Consider the following 20,225-nt stretch of genomic DNA (forward strand, 5'->3'; position numbering starts at 1 on the left):
TATGACTATTCTTGACACAGTTAAAAAATTCAAACAACACAGAAGCTGATTAAAAATATTATTAACTGACCCTGTGCCTCAGGCTCAGCAGCAACATTGTTAAGTTCAATATTCTTGAGGCTGAACAGGTACAAAAAGCTACTTCAGTAACACCGAAATTTGGAAAGCAAAGATTGTTAAAAGCTAAGAAGATAATCAAGAAAGAACACAGAAAGTCATAAAAATAGACTCAGTCTACAAGTACTGACGAATCCTGGAGGAATACATAACTGCAAAAGGAAAGAATAAGGAAGTTGTGTCTGTCAGTACTAGATGTGATGCCAAAAGTGGCACGAACAAGTAAAGTGGCATGAACATCTTTCATTCAGAATGTCAAAATCTTCTAGCGACGTCCTCTGAAAAGAGCCTAAACTTCATTTACCCTTATCCACTTGTAAATGGAAAGTCTTAGAAGTCCAAGATGCAGTAGTGTGGAAGTTGAAACAGAAACAACTTAACATGTGAACACAAATAATTAATTGTCCACATGGATTACATGCAGGAAGCATGTGAGATAAATCTACCAAAGATAAGAACAATTAAAGGAGATCAAAACTTTTCTAAAATGCAAATCTGTTTCATTATAAAGCTGGAGAAATGCCTCCTGTTTTCTATTAAGATAACTTCTTACAGGTAAAATATTTTGGGTATAGCTGAACTATATAATAAGACATTGAAGCTCTGACCATGACACTACCCAAGCAGGGGCATGTTCAACTCTGAGTGATGCTACTTGGGTAAAAGCAGCCTTGAGAAGCTCTCTGATTCAGAGTAAATCCAATCATAGCAAAAGCATGAAATGAAAAAGCACTGAAATGTACAGTATATTAAAGCCACAAGGGTCTTAATCTTAGTGACACATGTCCAAGAATTCCTTGGGAACATAAAAACAACACGGTGCAAAAGATTATATCTTATTAAAATTTGTCAGTCTTTCAAGTAATCTGAAGAATGACAAACTAGAAGCTAGCTATAAGTGTTGAAGGTTAATTACAAGGCGTCTGAAGGCCTCACTCAAAGATCAGTTGTTTAAAGCATTCATTGATAATATGTAGTAAAGAATAACTATTATTAGGGCCAAATCTGACCCTGCACAAAGCTACTCTGCTTATCCAAAAAGGGAAGAAAGTGAGAAACTTCAGAAGTAACAGCCTGAACTAAGTAAACAAGGCCTGAAAAACAGATAACTCCAGTAGAAATCAATGAAAAATCATTCTTTCTATTTGTACTATTCATAGGCCTTATGAGAAACTTAACTAACTGCATACATCCAGAAAAGTGGCTTGCTATTGTTGGGTAGAGTCTCAAGGGAATCTCTGCAGAATGGGTGAAGTTAGCCAAAACACTTACAGAACATCAGGGTGCCAAAAGACTGTGATATTACAAGTACTTCAGTAACTAGACATAGAAATGAAACCTGAGGCATTCACAACAGCAAGTCTCCATGTCGATTCTCTGATACTTACCTAGAATGAAGTTACACTCCCATGATACTAATACTCATTTTTGTTTAGTTTTCGATTTCCCTCCTTCAAACTCACTGAAACAGGCCCATACACTCAAAAGTTATTAATGGGATCACAAAGTCTAATGTGACATAAAATATGACTACTTAAGATTGTTTCTTTAGAAAACCAAACAGTGCTACAGTGAAAACACGAAACATACCAGCATTTTAAGAATGGTATTCTGATCACCTCTTCTCCAAGCAGAGTTCAAAGACTGAGCGATTTACAAACTAAAATGACTTGTACAAATAAGCTTTTGAAAATGTATTTTCGCTATAGCTGAATAAAAAAGAAAGGACATGATAAACGTACAAATCATTTCTAGTAGGGTGTAAGAAGATCAGGGTTTTTTCTTCCCTCTCTATTAAAGAAATATACAAGTAAACTTTCAAATGAGTACAATGACAATAAATTAAAACCTAAGGTTTGCCTTCAAAACTCCCTGTCATGAGCTGTAACTATATTTGAAGCTATTGTGATTTAACAGAAGGTGTAGCATTTCAAAAAAAGCAAAATTATTTGCCTTACTCCCCAAAATCAAACAAACAGCAACAAGAAAGAGAGAAAAACTTAATGCTAAAATATATAAACAATCTTCCAAATGTCACGACAAACTTTAAGATTGAACTGCCCCATGTCTCTCAACAAGAACTTTTCAAGTTCATCTGAAACACCCGGTTATGGTCAGCTTCAGAGCTATACTGTCAAAAAGCAAAGACTCACTATTCCTACAATGCGTCATTTGCCAAAATGCCAAGACTCTTCAGGAAAATCCCACCAAACAGATGCTGCTTTACACTTCCTACACTTTCCATAGTGGTGACAGGGCTTTGACAGCATTACTGTTTTAGGACAGGATAATTGTTTTAATAAGGGTTGTCATAAACTGCCCCTTCCAGGTGACACTGCTCTCTAAGAAACAGTAGCACATAGCGTGCACACCCACAGATCACACTTAGTAGTCACAGGGAACATACTTATCACCATTACATTCTTAAATGTCCTTGCAGTTTCCCCCTTCATCATTCATAATACTAAAGCATAGTACTGTGTTAAAATCAGCCTAGTTCTGTTTTGACCTATTAATAAATATCTGGAAGTTGATTTAACCAAAATACCAGAATCCTTCTGAAAAATTGCACTACCCAGAACATTTCTTCTGACTGCGGAAGACACAATAACAAGTCTCCCTTTACCGCATCAGAAGACACCAAGAGAAGCTCATTAACCACATTCCCATGCAGTACAGTCCGAACTAGAAGGACCAGTAAATAAAAAAAATCTTTCTCACATAGCTGAAAGTAACCATGAGATTAATTTTCATTTCTGGAAAAAAAAAGCACACAGGCTGAAGAGAAAAGCTAAGGCTTTTTAGATTTTCTGCTAACTCTGATCTGCTTTTCCTGACATACAACCGATCTCATACCAAAAGCTCCCACCTGCCTGGTACCCTGGCTTCAGGTGTCACTGACAGTAACAGGCCACTGCCGAGGGAGCAAGCATAGTCCAATAGCTATCTTCCTGGCTTCAATGCCATGTCACATCAGAGCCATGTGCACTTCTGTTTGCACATTTGGGATCTCAGGTTATGTCACAGTACTCCTGTGTTATTACATTGTCTTGTGATTTCTGGCTACGATTACTCCATAAATTATGGCAGTATAAGTTTTAAAAGAGCTTATTAGATGGCTGGTTGACATTTGGAGGATTGAATTCAGTATTGAAATGAAAGTTAGGAGACTATTTGAAAATTTTAAAGCCATTTAAACTATTAAACACTATGGTTCATCTCTCTTCTGACTTGCACAGAAGATCTAGGGCAAATCAGGACACGGTATCTGATCAAATGATAACCCATTTAACTATGAATAGATCTTCCTCAACTCTGGCATCTTGTGGAGCAGATGTCTTTCTCCTTGGGGTCCTTAACACTTGTTTATCAAGAGGGAGCCATAGATGCATAATGTCCATGGGTTTCAGAGTTCTCATGTGGAAGACTACATCAAGAAGTGAGTTTCGACTGAAAAAAGGTGGATGCTGTTTACGTCGGGGACCTGAAGAAGTATGTTCTCTAGGTTGCTGCATAGACTCTGAAGACAAGACGGCTAGATAGTGGAGGAGCATAATTTATATCTAAGCAATACTTCTTAGCAACGATGGCTCTGAGGGCGTGGTTGGCAAACAAGACAGATTTGAAGAACCTCTGCTTTTTTCAAGGGGAAGACATATTTTCAGCATATTGTTAAATGTAATTTGAAACAAGATGTGTGGCTTTTTCAGGCACTTCTAATCCTCTCATTTCTTGCTTGTTGTACCATTAGGATGCTCTGAGTTCTAGGCAAGCAATATTTCTCTCATTTTCTTTTTCCTTGGGGAATCTGGCACAATGTAAATGTAGTGACTAAAACATTAGCTTCAGTTATGATATAGATCCCATTTTGCCAACAACAGCCTTTCTGGAAAGTTACCATCATTTCTGTGACAAGGAGTGCTCTCTGTGAAGAAACAATTTACTTTCTAGCTTTCTGTTATTACAGAAAGTAGTTTTATGCCATACTTCCAAAATTCATATTTTCCATTATCCAAGGTTTGGGTTTTTTATCCATTATCCAAGGTTTGGGTTTTTTTTTCCATGCAGGACAGAAATGTAAATATTTAAATATTTTCTGCCTTTTGTGAAAATAAAACCATTGAAGAACACTGATGGCCTCCAAGGAGGGGGAAGAAAAGTACATTTAAAAATAGCAACTTCAACTTCTTTCCTAAACAATTAAAATAGACTGCTTGTCTCCTGAACATTAACAAAAATGGAAGGTTTAGAAATTCAAAACATGAGGCTAAACCAATCTGTTACTGACTTCTAATGTGTAAATCACATATCATTTTTCAGAAAGGAATTTAAATTCAACTGAAATAAGAGTGCTGTACTTACCGTAGCTAATTCATCAAATTTGCCGAAGAGCTCATTCAGCAGCTTCACCAGCTCTTGGGCAGTACACTGCGATGCCAAACTAGTGAACCCTACAATGTCTGCAAATAAAATGCTGTAAAAAAGGAAAAAGACAGAGAGATATCAGTACAAAAGTAACTTTCAAATTCTCATTATCATTTATAGAATGAATGTGATCCAAAGCACAAACTCAAAGAAGCCCTGAAATCCTACACATAAAGTAATAGTTGGAACAAAAATGGCAAGATTTAGACAAACAGGCATCAGTCTGGTACTGTCGACTGCTGTAGAGAGCCCTGGGCCTCTTTCAATGCCTATATACCTTTCCTATATACTTATCTGGAGTATATATGGCAAAGAACCTCATTCATGAGGTTCCCACATGAGCACTTCAGAAGTACAGAGAACAATGACTTTTCCTCTGTACAGCTGGAATCTTCTCAGCTCAATTGGTTTCAACGACAGTTTTTGTACTGGTAGAGTTCCACAGCCTAACTGACAAACCTTGCATGAGGTTTACTAAGTATTTAGTAGAGGAGTTAGCAACTTCCATATGGTAGCTACGTGATGTGGTTTTACTGCTCCTCATGAGGAGCTAGCATCCACAGTGTCAAGCCAGGCTTCTTTGTGCTCCATGCCTCATCCAGCTTTCAGCAATGTCAGCAAGGTTTTAATGTCCAACAGTTTAATCTGTTTTAACAATCCCTACCCATCTGTGATGGTAAAGGGAGATAGCTGAAAGAAGCACAGATACTACCATGATACAATAAAAATTCTTTTGCAAATCCTGCAACTCTAGAGGGTATGTGATCCTTTAATTATTTAGATTCCTTTGTCTGTTGGCAAAAGCCCGGAGAAACCTAATGCTGCAGAGACCTAATGCATTTATCTCCAACACCCAGACTATAAATGTCAAACAAATCTTTATTTATGCAAATGCTAACAAACAGTCCTGCGCTACATGGCCTAGGTGTACTTAACATAGTGTAAAACTTAGCTTGCAAACTCTAAGTTAAATTCAGCATTATGCACTCCTTTTCCTTTCAACAAACCTTCACTCTACAGATAAAACAGATGCTAGAAAAGCAGGACTAGCAAGTCTACTTTTTCCCATTCACCATAACCAAGCCTGAAATCTCCCATGAAACTTAAAAAAAGAGCAAATACAACTCCTGACTCAGCACCTATATCTATAATTTCATTTAACCCAGTTGCTAAAATCTCTTGCCCACCAGAGCAGATTAGGTAACATCCCACCACAAACTGGACTCATCTTAAATTCAGCAGCTTTCATCCACAAATAAAACCCTTATGTTTTCATGTTAATCTTTGGTGCAGTTGCCCTACTCTCTTCTCTAGTGAGCATGCTTTATGAGAACATTGCTCAAGATGTCCCTGGTCAGAGGAAAAAACAACTGTTCCATTTCTGTGCTGTTTAAATGCAACAAAAAGGCTTCTTCAAATAAAACATTCAGCATTTAGTCAATTTTACTATTTGTGGCTCTCTTGTGATGAATGTGAACCAATCAAGTGATGGGTAAAGTAAAAGGCATTAACAGAGTGTAATAATGCCAGCAAAGTGCTCTGCCTGTTTGCCCATGAAGTTCTACATATTCTCTTAGTTCTGGACTGACATTCTTGTTGTTTGACAGCCTTAGGATCAAAACATCCTCTGAAATTCCTTGAAGATTTTCAAATGCACTTAAATGCACACCAAGGTCTTTCATACAGTTTGCTTTATGACCCATTTGCTTTATGACCTAAATTCACATCAGAATTCATACAGCTGAAAAGACACACAGGAAGAAACAAGTGTTGCAATCCAACCTGCCATGTAGTTTCTAGGTTTTAGTTAGTATGGAGGGGGAGAGTAGATGCTATTTTATAACAACAGTTTCCACTAGCTTCTCTGCCATTTTACTTATCTTCCTTTGCATGTTAGGTTTGGATTGTTTTAATTTTTCTATTTTGATTTGAAATATGACAGTCCACATTTATAGTAACAATAATACCTCCCGTAGCACCAACAATTTCTACTTGAAAAAAAAAAAAAAAAGCCTTTTTTGGGGGAGGAGGACTAGGCCTTTAAGGAGAAACCATGTTATCTATTTACCAAGATCTGTAACAGTGAAGAACATACACACAAAAGAGAAACATCCAGTATTTGTGGAGACAACTAAAAGAGCAACAGTTACACCGCTGATGGTTATGTACACCTACACTTGCATTAAAACCTCTCAATTAGTTAAGCAAAGCACAAGAAATACATTCATGCACAATTATTCAGTTAAAAGGAAAGTTATTTTACATACAACTGTCTTAATAATAAGTATGGGATCCTTGCTAATCATTTAAACATTTTAAAAGAGTATCTATTAATGCTTAGCTCTCAGCATTTGATTCAAAACACTGGTAACTATACAAAAAAGTGAAGTCCATAAATTACTCACAGTGCATAACTGAATGTGTAATTGCAAATTTAGGTAAAATATGCAATTATTGTGGGATGAGACACAGTTGTATTTCAGTTATGCTTGTGAATTATTTCATACTGCATTTAACTGCACGTATACATTTTAAAGCTAATGGAACATGTTAGTTAACATGATTATTGATACACTTTTTGGCATAATTTTTTTCAAAAAATTGTAACTGCTTTTTTACAAAATTTATAACTGCTTTAATACAGTATTCTTAAAATGTGCACAGTATAACTCCTGTGTCTGGACACGGCACAGCAGATGGGGCAATGCTGTGAGTGTAAGCATGGCCTTTTTTTTGAGAAATTCTGCTCATTTCTGTCACAATGCAATGTTACAACCATAGCAGCTGCTGCATTTCTTTGAATGTAGGCTGAAATACAAATGACCAAACCCGATTTTTCAGCAGGGATAGTAGGAAACAACCAATGGATGAGCAGGGTCTTTGTAGACCTGAAGTGCAGCTGAGATTGTGAACCTACTGCCTCATGTCCTATTATCACTTAAGGACAACAGTCTTGAGGAGGACAATCTTCTCTTGCACACATGGAGCTCTGATATTCTAAAAATGCTACTCAGGTTTTGGGTATGTAAAGGACCTAGGAAGCCTTTATCAGGAAGAAGAAAAATCTGACATAGGGATTGAGAACTGAAAAAAGTTTACTATTCTTACTGTGGCAATAAAAATCATAGGCGTACTGAAGAGATAAAAGATAAGATACACAACGTCAGGATTCCAGCGATATGTCTGACATGTTTCCAGGGACAAATCATATTTTCAAATATATTTGCATATTTTTCAATGTCCAAGTTCCCACGCGTTTCTCTGCAGAACACAAATTAACACTGAAATTGCCTTTCCTTTCATTTGGATACATTATTCACACAAAAATAAAAAGAGTTTTAAACGTAGGCCATGTATGACATTGACATACTTAGAAAAATTAAGTCAGCAACTACAGCAGTGACCTCAGTGTTAAGGCATGTTAGCCACTTTGGTAGATGCACTCATTCAAAAGCAAAGTAAACTTGGTTCACTGTAACTTATTGCTAATTGCCACAGAGGACCACATCTTCAGAGAGGATTAAACTAGGGCTACCTTTACCTTATCTATGCATGAAAGACTCTTCATAATGGTATGGTATGAAAAGGGATACTTCACAGTGATTATCAAGTAATTTCATTTAATATATATATATATATATATATTAGCATATATAGAAACAAGAAATGAGAAGCTACCCTTCAACATTTGTTTCTCTTAACAACCATTCAGGGACATGACTCTCCCTGCTTTAATTCCACAGAAATCTTAACAATGCAGTTGGGGCACTCCGGCGAAAAACAAAAAAAACCCCAATATCAATTAAACCACACCTATTAAAGAAAACAGATAAATGAAAGTGGAAAGAAAGTGAAAACAAGGTACAAAGTCTGCTTCTGTTTGCTCAAGAGCATAGCTTGTGTGTGATTCCAGTGCAGCTTCCTGTGAAAAGTGGTGTAAATGTGGTGGTTAGCAAGGCTGGTTATCACAGTGCTAAGCCTGGCGTTGCCTCATTACTCAGGTGCTCAGCAATGCTTTTACTCCTCTGTCTAACATCCAAGCAAAGGGATCTCTAGGAGCTATCTTTCTCTTTGCTTGTGGGCTATACAAAATCTCCGCAATCCTATGCTCTTTGAGATATTCAGGATTTGTCCTGTAGTTTTCAGTCATACCAAGATTTTACCACAGAGACATAAATTCATTAAACATTGAAAAAGACCTTTAAGATTATCTGAGTCCAACCAGTAAATTCACAGGCTTGGGAAGTTTGGTTAATCTGGTAAAAATCAAATCATTTTGGCTTTTAGACAGACAAGTTATTAGTATCATAAATTACAACAGCATGTCAGTATTCTACTTAAATCCTGGAGGGGATGGAATAATAAATTATTAAGCAGAGCTTTGTAAAACTTCAGCTCTGCTCCTGATTTTAAAGTCTGTGTGACACCATTGTATTGCAGAGGCAGTGCTGTCCTGGGTTAGAGGTTTGCTTGCTGCTAACACTGCCCACTGGCTTACAAAAGAACATTGCTTGCAAAGGAACATCTGATGTCTAGTGATGGAGCATCGCTAAAGTGCAAGACAGCAGCAGGAGGACACTGGTTTGAAATCTTTCCTTCCGATGGCTTTATTAGACATACAAGACACACTTTTGTTACTGGTTTTCTCTCTCAAGGTAACAGCTATGTTTACCTTTTCCATGACTTAAAAACAGCATTGCTCTGGTAACACCTTGTGCTTATAGCTAATAACTACTTGCTGGTACCATTTTGAAATATATATAATACTATGAAAATATTTGCAACTGCAAAAATCACTGAATTTACAAATAAATTTCTTCAAAGGAGTTTAGTTAGCAACAGAGCATTTCCTGTTATGGTTGCTATGCACTGCATCTTTCCCTCTGATCCTAATGAAAGGCACCTAGCTTTCCGAAAAGATAACTTTTTCAAAACAGTTTGAAAAAACAGTTCCTCCAATTACAGTTCAAAGTAATTGCATCTACAACTACTGATGAACAATTCCTGATAGATGCTTCATGCACAGACAACATGCCTAAACTCTAATATCCACATGAATTTAGTATAAGAATATATACTCCACAGATTACTGTAACAAAACATATGTGATGCGTATCTATCTCTTAACGTGTAAATACAGATTTGTAGGCACTGAAGAGTCAGGTTTTACTTTTGACTTGTTTTCCCTTCGAATTTATTAATGATACAGACAGAGGGATTGAGTGTACCCTCAGCAAGTTTGCAGATGGCACCAAGCTGAGTGTTGGAGTCAAAAAGCTACAGGTAAGCAATGCTATCCAGAGGGATCTTGACATACCTGACGAGTGGACACACGTGAACCTCATGAGGTTCAACAAGGCCAAATCCAAGGTCCTGCACCTGGATTGAGGCAATACCAAATATGGACACAGACTGAGGATTGGACTGGGAGCAGCCTTGCACAGGAGTACCTGGGGGTACTGGTGGATGAAATATCAGATGTGAATCAGCACTGTGCATTTGCGCTCCAGAAAGCCAATTGTATCCCAGGTTGCATAAAAGGAAGCATGGCCAGCAGGTCAAGGGAGACGATTCTCCCTCTCTACTCCACTCTCACGAGACCCCACCTGGAGCACTGTGTTCAGCTCTGGGTATCTCAGCACAAGACAGACATGGACCTAACAGAGTGGGTCCAAATGAGGGTCACAAAAATGGTCAGAGGAATGGTGCACTTCTATGAAGACAAGCTAAGGGAGCTGGGTTGTTCAGTCTGGAGGAGAGAAGGCTCCAGAGAGACCTTATTGCAGTCTTTCAATATATAAAGAGGCTTGTAAGAAAGATGAAGAGACTTTTTACCAGGGTCTGTAATGACAGGGAAAGGAGTAATATTTTTAAACTAAAAGAGAGTAGATTTAGATTAGATAGAAGGAAGAACATTATTACTATGAGGGTGTAACAGGTTTCGCAGAGAAGCTGTGGATTTCACATTCCTTGAAGTATTAAAAGTCAGGCTGGTCAGGGTTTTGAGCAACCTGATATAGCAAAAGATACCCTTTATCATGATAAGGGACAAACAAGGAATTGAACTGGTTCAGCACAACAATATAAGTTCCAGACATTGTTGTCTCATACTCCTTGATTATCTAGAGCATTTCTGTGTTGCAAGACATGGAGTCACCCCTCCAGGTCTTTCTGCATTCTTGTTTTCTGCTCTGTGATTCCTGCAGGGATGTATAGCCAGCACCTGCCCGGTGACTCTGCAGCCCTCCAACAGCACTGCAGGAACCTGCTGCACCTCCTAAAACCAATTATAGAAAGCCTGTGGCTTGGTTTAAGAGGTGTAGCTGCTTCCCAGCTGCGAGTATTGACGGAGAGATCCTTTTCTATGTCACTCTATGGGGTCTTTAGAAGGAGAAATCCTGCCAAGTTACACACGACATTTAAGAGCTTGTAGGTGGTAAATGTTCACTTTTAACAGTGCTCATTCATGTGCTTTGTGCACTTGTATAGAGCTGCTGGTTTCAGTGGAGCCACATGTACAAACAAATACTCAGCAAAATAAGGAGGGGTTGTATTCTATGTTTTTTCTTTCCACTTGGGTTATTTGTTTAATTAGAGTACAACTTATAATAAAAGTGATATTTCCATGGCACACGTTGCCTCAGAAAGGAACCTATAGGGCTTTATTTCTTTCCTTAAAAGATCAATCATAAGGGAAAATTATTAATAATTTTATCTATAATTCACTGAGATGATGAAGAAACAGGTGTTCTCGAAAAAATTAGAGGGCTGTTGAAAAGCAAAGAGAGGGCTGATTTTACAAAATAATCATTCATGGATACCAGTTCACTGCGAAGTCTTATGAACTCAGAAAGCCTGCATAACAAAGGCTGTTCACAGGCATCAGGTTCACAGCTTTTTAAAACAGTGAAATAGGTAAGTTCAATTAAAAAAAAAATAGTTCTGATGCTTTCTAAAAGACAAGAGAGATATATTTGCGTATAAATAGCTGCAGACTGTGCTCTGGCTTCAGACTAGGTGACAACAACCTGTAAATGCCATGAGGAATCTTTTTATTGGTAGCTTTGAATTGGGCAGTGTATTGCCTGAAATGAATATCTCTTCTTACAAAGCAGCCAGTTTTATTTCATATTCGTAATATTAGGCTAAATGAAATTGCTGTAGCAGATGGTCAAGAAATTGGTAGCAGTTCAATGTTCACTTTCTGTTTATCTCATCACTTGAACATTATTTGAGTTATGGAGAAGAGTGAGAAGTTGTCTGTTAACATACCAAGTCAGCTTTAACCTCACCCATGATTTTGTTGAAACAGTGTCATTAATACCTAATGGAGTGGGAAAAGTCCACTTCAAAAGAGACAAACAAGAAAATGTGTTGAGTGCTCTGTACAAGGCATATATTTGAGCTGAAACACAACTCAAAATTAGTTAATTGAATCCTAGCTGCATGGTGAAATTCAGTCAGGAGTACTGTGCTTTTACAGTAGACACTGTACATAGGTAAACTGTAAATTCCTCAACCCCATAGGGCTAGACGTAGGATAAGAAAAGGAAATATTAATCCTGCATTACATAACCTAATCTTAGGAAAGAGATGTCTCTTGTTTGTTACAAATCATACCCCTTAGCATCACAGAAGAGATATTCTGTTGGAAAGTCTTCACATGTAAGCTGACATCTGGTCCTCACATCCTTCATTGTGACCCTGGTTGGTATCACCCTAGTATGGTAACAGCTGTACTGTGTTGAAATGGCTCCTAAACTCTATATGGACTATTTCCATCTAATGAGGCACAGATATTATACTGGTTGCAAATACTTTACCTTCCTGATGTTTGAATTTAGTGTCCACGCTGGGTTCACACTCCAGTAATTTTGGATGTGTGTTTGCATGTCTTGTTTGCATTAAGTTGTTTGTTTCCATTTAAAACACATGCACTCACTTCTTACAGTCCCACAATTCCGTTCAAAAACTTTACAAGGTAGAAGATATAACCCCCCCAATTTCTTCCTCTTTAATAAAAAAAAAAAAACAAAAAAGCATATTCTTCAAGATCATGAGGTGTTCCATACAAAACATAGGAAAAGAAACAGCATATCTGTAGAGTGAACAATTTCTTGGCAAAGGACAGATATTCATCAACATGTGTCAATTCCTTCTGACCCCTTCTTGGGGAAGGTTCCGCAGATAAATATATTCTGTTTGAACCACTACCCTTTAAACAGTGTATACAGAAGCTAATAAAATTTCCATGGGAGAGATTTCTTGCTTCTTTTCGCAGACGCACAAATACACACAGAGGATTAGAATGGATAATAACCTTTTCTGGCATCTTTATCCTACTTTCAAAAGTAAGGTGAATTTGGGTGTTGTCATGGTTTAGCCCCAGCTGGCAACTAAGTACCATATGGCTGCTAGTTTACTCCTTTTCCCCCATGGTGGGATGGGGACGAAAATCAGAAGGATAAAGGTAAAACTCATGAGTTGGGATAAAGACAGTTAATAGAATGGTAAAGGAAGAGAAAAACAATAACAACAACAATAATAAAATAATATACAAAAAGTAATGCACAGTGCAATTGCTCGCCACAAAGAAAATGATGCCCAGCTCATTTTTGAGCAGCAATCCTCCTTTTCCTGGCACGGTCCCACAGTTTATATGCTGCTATGGTATCAAATATTCCTTTGGCCAGTTTGGGTCAGCTGTCCTGGCTGCGTCCCCTCCCATCTTCTTGTGCACTCTCCGCCTTCTTGTTGGCAGGCCAGTATAATATCTGAAGAAAATTTACTCTATCCCAATCAACCCCAGGGCAGTCCTAGTGATCCTTCTCTTTTGACATGAATGTGCTACCAAATACAGAGTTTTGATCTGCACCTACTGGAACTAAATCATAAAAGTTCAGGCTCTGGGATTGTAGGAACATGGATGGCTCAAGCTTTCAGCCTTCCTCTGTATTTTTAGCACTTTCAGTAAAGTTACATAACAGATCTTCCCTGAGTTATGAGGTTGTCTGTGTGTTAGCAGAAACTTTTGGTTCCCAGGGCTCTTGCAAGTTTCTTTCATGACAATGTCATTCTGCATAGAAAGCCACCTATTCAATGCTCTTGTATGGGCTACATTCATTGGAGCTTTTAGAACAGTCTCAAATGGAAATATGAAATAATTTTTAAATTGCCCTCCTTTCCACACAGAAATCTTCAGTTGATATTGAAGAAGTTCAATGGTTTGTACTGCAGGAAGAAAAATAAAAGCCTGGGTACTAAGGTGGAAGTCAGAAGTGATTTCTAACTGAAGAGTGATATCTGTGAGCAAAATAAATTCCTCTCTTTACTACAGATCTGGGAAGAGCTCATTGAAGCTTGACACAACACTGAGGGCTGTGCTGTCAACATGAAGAGGCAAGTTTCATTCCCTTCTGGAGGCACAGTCAGTTGCAGGCAGTCATTCAACAACCATTTGATAGTTAATAAAATATTTATCAAGTAATTCATAAACCAGGTCTGTTGCCATGGTGTATCTGAAATTTGCCAGTATCTTTTCCCAGTACTTCCTTCACTTCTTTCAGGGGTATGTACGCACCCACTGTAATGTATCCCCCTCTATTTTCCTGGGTGGAGGTAAAGAAGGTAGCCGTGTGAATCTCTTATTTTTCACATGCAAGGTCTAGTGCTTAAAGACTCTGGGTCTTCAAGCAGCTGTTTAGAAGATGGGTTTTGTTGGTGGTGAGGGATTTTTGTTGTTGGGGGTTTTTTTTGTCTCTTTTTTTTTAAAAAATATGTGATGGGTGGAAAACCCATGTAGTTTACTAATTGCACACCTAATGCCTCCAGCCTATCCTTTCTGAAGAATAATGCTCTGACACTTATTATATTTGCTGTGAGAAAAAGAAAGTGCTGCAATATGAAAGGTAAAGTTGCAGCTCATTTTTTATATTCTACTATGTAGCTTTGGGGTTAAAAACTCCAGAAATTTCAAACAATAGAGGGCCTTTTTGTTTGCTTGTTTGTGGCATTTTACAGAATATTTGGTGTGAAGACAGCATGTCATGAGAATATGGGAATTGTCTCTTAGGTCTGCCCAGTATAGCACTGAACTGCCACTACTCAAAAGAAGAAAAATAGTTCTCATCTCCAAAAACAGGTAAAGCACATATCTTATTATTGGCACCGACCACCAGCAGCACTCACCAGAAGGATGGTCTAGTGCTGTCCTCCACACTGGTGTCAGGGTGGCACCTGCAGGGAGTTGCCCTACATCATTCAGGTCTGCAGTCACAAAGCTCCTGGGGTGAAACTCTGGTATACCTGTACCAGCTGGCAACGGCTTGCTGGGTATTTAATGGGACACTATGCCTCTCCTCTTATCTTTTATTTTTCTAATACAGTTGTTGCATTGCTGAAATAAAAGGTAATACTGTTTCTTCTAGTGCAGATGGTGAGGGGAGGTCTCTTGTTTTCAGTTCCCTTCCCTGAGGATCTCTCTTTTGGTATTTTAATTTATTTTAATTAATATTAATGAGACCCTCTTGCTTTGCCTTCATTTGACCTAAAAGTACTCACTTAATGTCAGAAAATGAGTTCACTTCTCCAGACACGTACACTCACATTCAAAATCTTTTATGAACTCTACATGGAAGCAGTGAGTTAGCCACTCGCTGGTTATGCGAAACATCATTTCATGTAGAAAAAAAAGGGTCCTCCTGAGGTTACATTTCAAAAAGATCTCAGCACAAGAAAGGACTCAGAAACACTATAAATAAGCAGTCCAGATGCAAAGCAATGCTCTTTAAGAAAACCACCCACAGCATAACTAATGCAGAGACTGTGAGACATGCAATGCTTAAATGTACTAATCAGGATATAATCACTGTTGGCTTGCCTTGAACCTCAATGTAAATGCGACTAACAGTAGCAAACAGGTATTTCGTAGCACTGTCACTGCTTTATGTCTATAAGTAATATAATCACCAAAGGGACAAACAAAGATAGTAGAAGGCACCAAGCAACAAAAACGTGACAGGTAGCAGACAAGATAAGCACAAGTGACTGCAAATAGGCCATCATCCAAAGATGGAAGATTGGCAAGAAAAACAAAGAAAGACAAATGGGGTGGGGGGGAACAGCATAAAAGCATGAAGTATAAACATGGAAAATCAGAGAAAAACAGCCCACTTTTTGATCCTGAATTATCTCCTTCAGGAGCACTCAAACCTGACTTTGTAAATTGAGAACCATCAAAAGACTGTGACCAACTAGGGTAACTTTGCAACATCAGCTCTTGGGGACTGTACACTTAGCTCTAACTTTAAATTGTTTAAATTGTTAAAGAGTTTTGTATATGTAGTGATGATGACCAACATTATGTAATATTTAACCATTAGCAAGAAGTGAGCTGCTCATGTTTAAATTCAGTGATGTTTAAAACTGACCAAATTTACCAGTGTGTGAGGGAGAGAAGGAGGTGCTAAGGGAGTTTACTCCTTTGCCACAAATCAAAGATGCAAATCAAGGCAGCTCTGCGTCATGCCTACATTTTGCTTAGTGCAGAGGTGGCACCAAGTAAACCTCTTTGACACTCTTTTTGGTTGTGGAAGCAAGGCACTTGCAGAAAAAGTAGCTAGACTAGTGGAACCATTCTCCCCCTCTGCATAAATGACAAATCTTCACTGTACTGCTTGTTGGTTTTTTTCCTCTAAGACCTGACTGCAATTGCATGTCACTATATGGTACTAATCTCCACTTTAAATTATTTCATATGCGACATCAATCCTACCTAACGTTGTCATGCCTCTGAATGTAAATCTTGTGGAAAATCCTTTCAGGAGGTTTCAGGAAATCTTCCTTCATTTCCATTGCAACATTCCTAGGCAACAGACTCATCAAGAGGCGCTCCTAAAAGAAAACATAAACAACATCAGTTTTGTGGCAGAGTATGCAACTATTATTCAAAAGTTTTAAATAAGAAAACTAGACAATATTTTCCTAATCTAGTCTGCTCCCTGAGAATTTCCACTGCATAAGCAATACAAACAATTTCTTTTTCAAACTTCTGTAAACTTCTATGTGGGCGTCTTTAAGTCTTCTGTATTTAAAAAAAAAAAAAAATCAGACAAAAAATTCAGAAAGGGGAGAGCCAGCTTCAACAGCAGATAATTGTCCATAATTTTTATTAACATCACAATGCTAATAATAACAACTTACTTTATTGTTAATAGCATTTATCTGTCTAGGAAAGATTTGCCAGGATCATTTGCTATCCTTTTGTGTGCCCTATTCCTAACTGTAATGAAAGTGTTACATTACAAGGACTATGACAGCTGATTATTAAGCAGTGTGAGTGGATGATAGATTTATCCACAGTCTGAATCAGTGAAGCAGTAATAAAGGTACAGTTTTAATGGCATCTTATCATCTTGTTCATCAGTGACCTGAATAAGGGAACGGAGTGTATCCTTAGCAAAATTGCTGATGTCACAGAACTGGAAGGAGTGGCTGATACACCAGAGGGCAGTAAGAATCAAGGGGCAAGTTAAAGGGGCAAACACTGTTGTGGGTGTATACTAACCAAAGTGCCTCCTGATCAGGAAGAGGAAGTCAATGAGGCCTTCTACAGGCAGCTGGAAGTAGCATCATCATCGCAAGCCCTGGTTTTCATGGGGGACTCCAACCACCTGAATATTTGCTGGAAAGACAACACAGCTAGGCACACACAATACAAAGAGATTCCTACAGAGGATAGATGATACCTTCTGGACACATACGGTGGAGGAGCTGGTCAGAACAATGCTGCTGGACCTTGCACTAACAAACAAAGAAGGTCTGGTTGGTGATGTGAAAGTTGGGGCAGCCTCGGCTGCAGCGACCACGAGATGGTGGAGTTCAGGATACAGTGTTGAAGAAGAAGGTCAATAAGCAGATTACAAAACTGGACTTCAGGAAAGCTAACTTACAGCCTCTTCCAAGACTTACTTGGAGGAATCCCATAGGAGAAAGCTCTAGTGGGCAATCTTCAAGCACTTCTTACAGGCTCAATACTGATGTGTCCTTAGGAGTAAGAAATCTAGCAAAGGAGGCAGGAGGCCTGCAAGAATGAGTAAGGAGATTGTGGAAAAACTCAAATGGAAGAAAGTTTTTGGAGGCCAGAAAAAGGAACTGGCCACTTAAGAGGACTATAGGAATGCTGACAGAGTATGTAGGGATGAGATCAGGAGGGCTATGGAACATCAAGAAAGACTTCTTCAAGTACATCATCAGCAAAAGGAAGACCAGAGAAAATGTAGGCGCACTGCTAAATGTCATGAGTGCTGTAGTGATGGAGGATGCATATAAAGCAGAGTTGCTGAAAGCGTTTGCTTCAGCATTTACTTCTAAGGCTGTCCCTCAGGGATCCCAGACCCAGGAAGAAAGAGAAAGTCTGAAGAAAGTCTATTTGGAAGCCTGTGGTGTTCTTCAGCGGTTGGTACTGGGCCAAGTCTTGTTCAACATATTCATCAGTGACCTGAATGAGGGGACAGCGTGTACTCTCAGCAAGTTTTCTGATGGTACAAAACTAGGAGGAGTTGCTGATACACCACAAGGCCATGCGGCTATGCAGCAAGACCTGGACAGGTTGGAAAGCTGGGCAGAGAGGAACTTAATAAAGTTCAACAAAGGCAAGTGTAGGGTTCTGCACCTCAGGAGGAATAACCCGCTGCACCAACACAGGTTAGGGGTTAACTGGCTAGAAAGCAACTCTGTGCAAAAGGTCCCGGGAGTCCTGCTGGACGACAAGCTAACCGTAAGTTAGCAATGTGCTCTCATGACCAAGAAGGCCAATGGTGACCTGGGGTGTATCAAGAAGACAGTAGTTCTGCCTCCAGACTGCCACAAAGATTATCAGAGGACTCTCTTATGAAGAGAGGCTGAGTGAGCTCGGTCCATTTAGCCTGGAAAAGACTGAGAGAGGAACTTATCAATGCTTTTAAATATCTAAAGGGTGGGTATCAGGAGGATGGGGCTAGAGTCTTCTCAACTGTGCCTAGCGACAGGACAAGGGGTAAAAGGCACAAACTGGAGCACTGGAAGTTCCACCTAAACATGAGGAAACACTACTTCACAGTGAGGGTGATGGAGCAGAGGAACAGGCTGCCCAAGGAGATTGTGGAGTCTCCTTCTCTGGAGATACTCAAACCTGCCTGGATATGTTCCTGTGCAATCTAGTATAGATGAACCTGCTTTAGCAGGTTGATCTTGATGATCTTCAGAGGTCCCTTCTAACCACTACCATGCTGTGATTCTCTGACTCTTATCCAGTGTCTGTTCCAGTTAGCTCAGTAATGGAATGTATCGGTTCAAACTTCTAGATAAACACATTTCTTCTTGCTATATCCACAGGGATTTTTAGTGTGGGTCACTGACCTGCATAGAAAGGATGTCTGCCATTTTGGATCTTGTCTTTCTTGAGACTATAAAGGCCTATGTGGCTCTGCCACATATTCTGGCCCATTCATAGGTAACACCTGGAAAACTTGCAGCAGGTTTTCTTAGGCTTTGTAAGGCTTCCTTAGACACCTACTTAAGTTTTGTTTTCACACAGAAAATATTTGCCATTTAAAATGCAGTTTCAAGTTTATCCATCGGACTGCCAACTTCAGTCATGGCAACAGTGTGAATGAATTCATATAACCACATCTCAACAGATCCAAGAATCCAGGTTCCACAGAACACAGGCTGGAGCAAGGAAGATGCACTCATTTTGGAATATCAAAGCACTGAAAGACAGCATCTAGCACTCTAGAAAAGAAATTGAGAAAAGTCTCTTTTATCTTGGGCAAAATCTCATCTGTCAACCAAAGCAATATTGCCTTTCAGGTTAGCTTAAGGAATGATCAAGGACTGAGACGTTTGGAGCTCCAGGAATGAATTCATTTACACTAAAGACAGCTGTTGGAAAGTTTGGGAAAAGGCTCCATCTGGGTCTCTATTCAGCAAGTACTGTCATCATTGCCTAATTTTATTCATTTGCTCCAGTACCGCTGATCTCATTCAAAAAATAAACTGAAAACCAGACTAAAAGAAATACTGGATGTGCATGGCTGTATACTGCACTGAATGGAACAAGTAACAGCACCAAAACAAGGCCAGTCATACTTGTGGTGACATTCATGCTTGAGTAGGTTGCCTCTGACAGGGACAGGCGTTGAAAAAAATTGAAAGACTGAGACAGGGAGCACTAATCAAGTTGCAGCAACTTTGACTAGAATAAAACAACAGTCGCGCTGCAGATCTTATTGGTGACAAATAATGTTGTATTGAGGTAACCTCAACATGTGGCATATTCCAAAAGGCAAGTCCTACTATAGAGAATAAAGTTTCCATATTTTCACCTTTCTCACTGATCCACAATGCTGTTTAGGCTTATTATAGCTGCTTTCTACCCAGAAAATGAAATCTTGGCCTTATGACCAACTTATGTTATTTTAGGAATCTATGCTTTTTTCTTCTCCTGTTTTAAATCTTCACTCAGCATTAACACGGTCTAAAGTGAAATCACATGGTGAATAGAAGAGATCCTCTCCAAGGACTGCAAATGTCCATCAATGATTTTGCAGTCCCTGCAAAAAGCTCACTATGAAAAGAAAATGACAGATGACGACCTATATCTCCTTCATTCACAGCATTTTTCATTAAATTTATATTTTAAA

At 38.8% G+C, this 20,225-nt stretch overlaps 1 protein-coding gene across 1 annotated transcript in view; it reads right to left on the minus strand.

Annotated features, from left to right (window-relative positions):
- The window catches only part of ADCY1 (adenylate cyclase 1), a 157,685-nt gene that overhangs the window by 77,676 nt on the left and 59,784 nt on the right, over nt 1–20,225 (minus strand). Inside the window, 2 exon segments of the mRNA XM_009568494.2 lie at nt 4,480–4,591; nt 16,316–16,434. Coding sequence (XP_009566789.2) covers nt 4,480–4,591; nt 16,316–16,434 — 231 coding nt within the window.

The sequence above is a fragment of the Cuculus canorus genome, chromosome 2 (genome assembly GCF_017976375.1).
Source record: "Cuculus canorus isolate bCucCan1 chromosome 2, bCucCan1.pri, whole genome shotgun sequence".
NCBI classification, from domain to species: Eukaryota; Metazoa; Chordata; class Aves; order Cuculiformes; family Cuculidae; genus Cuculus; species Cuculus canorus.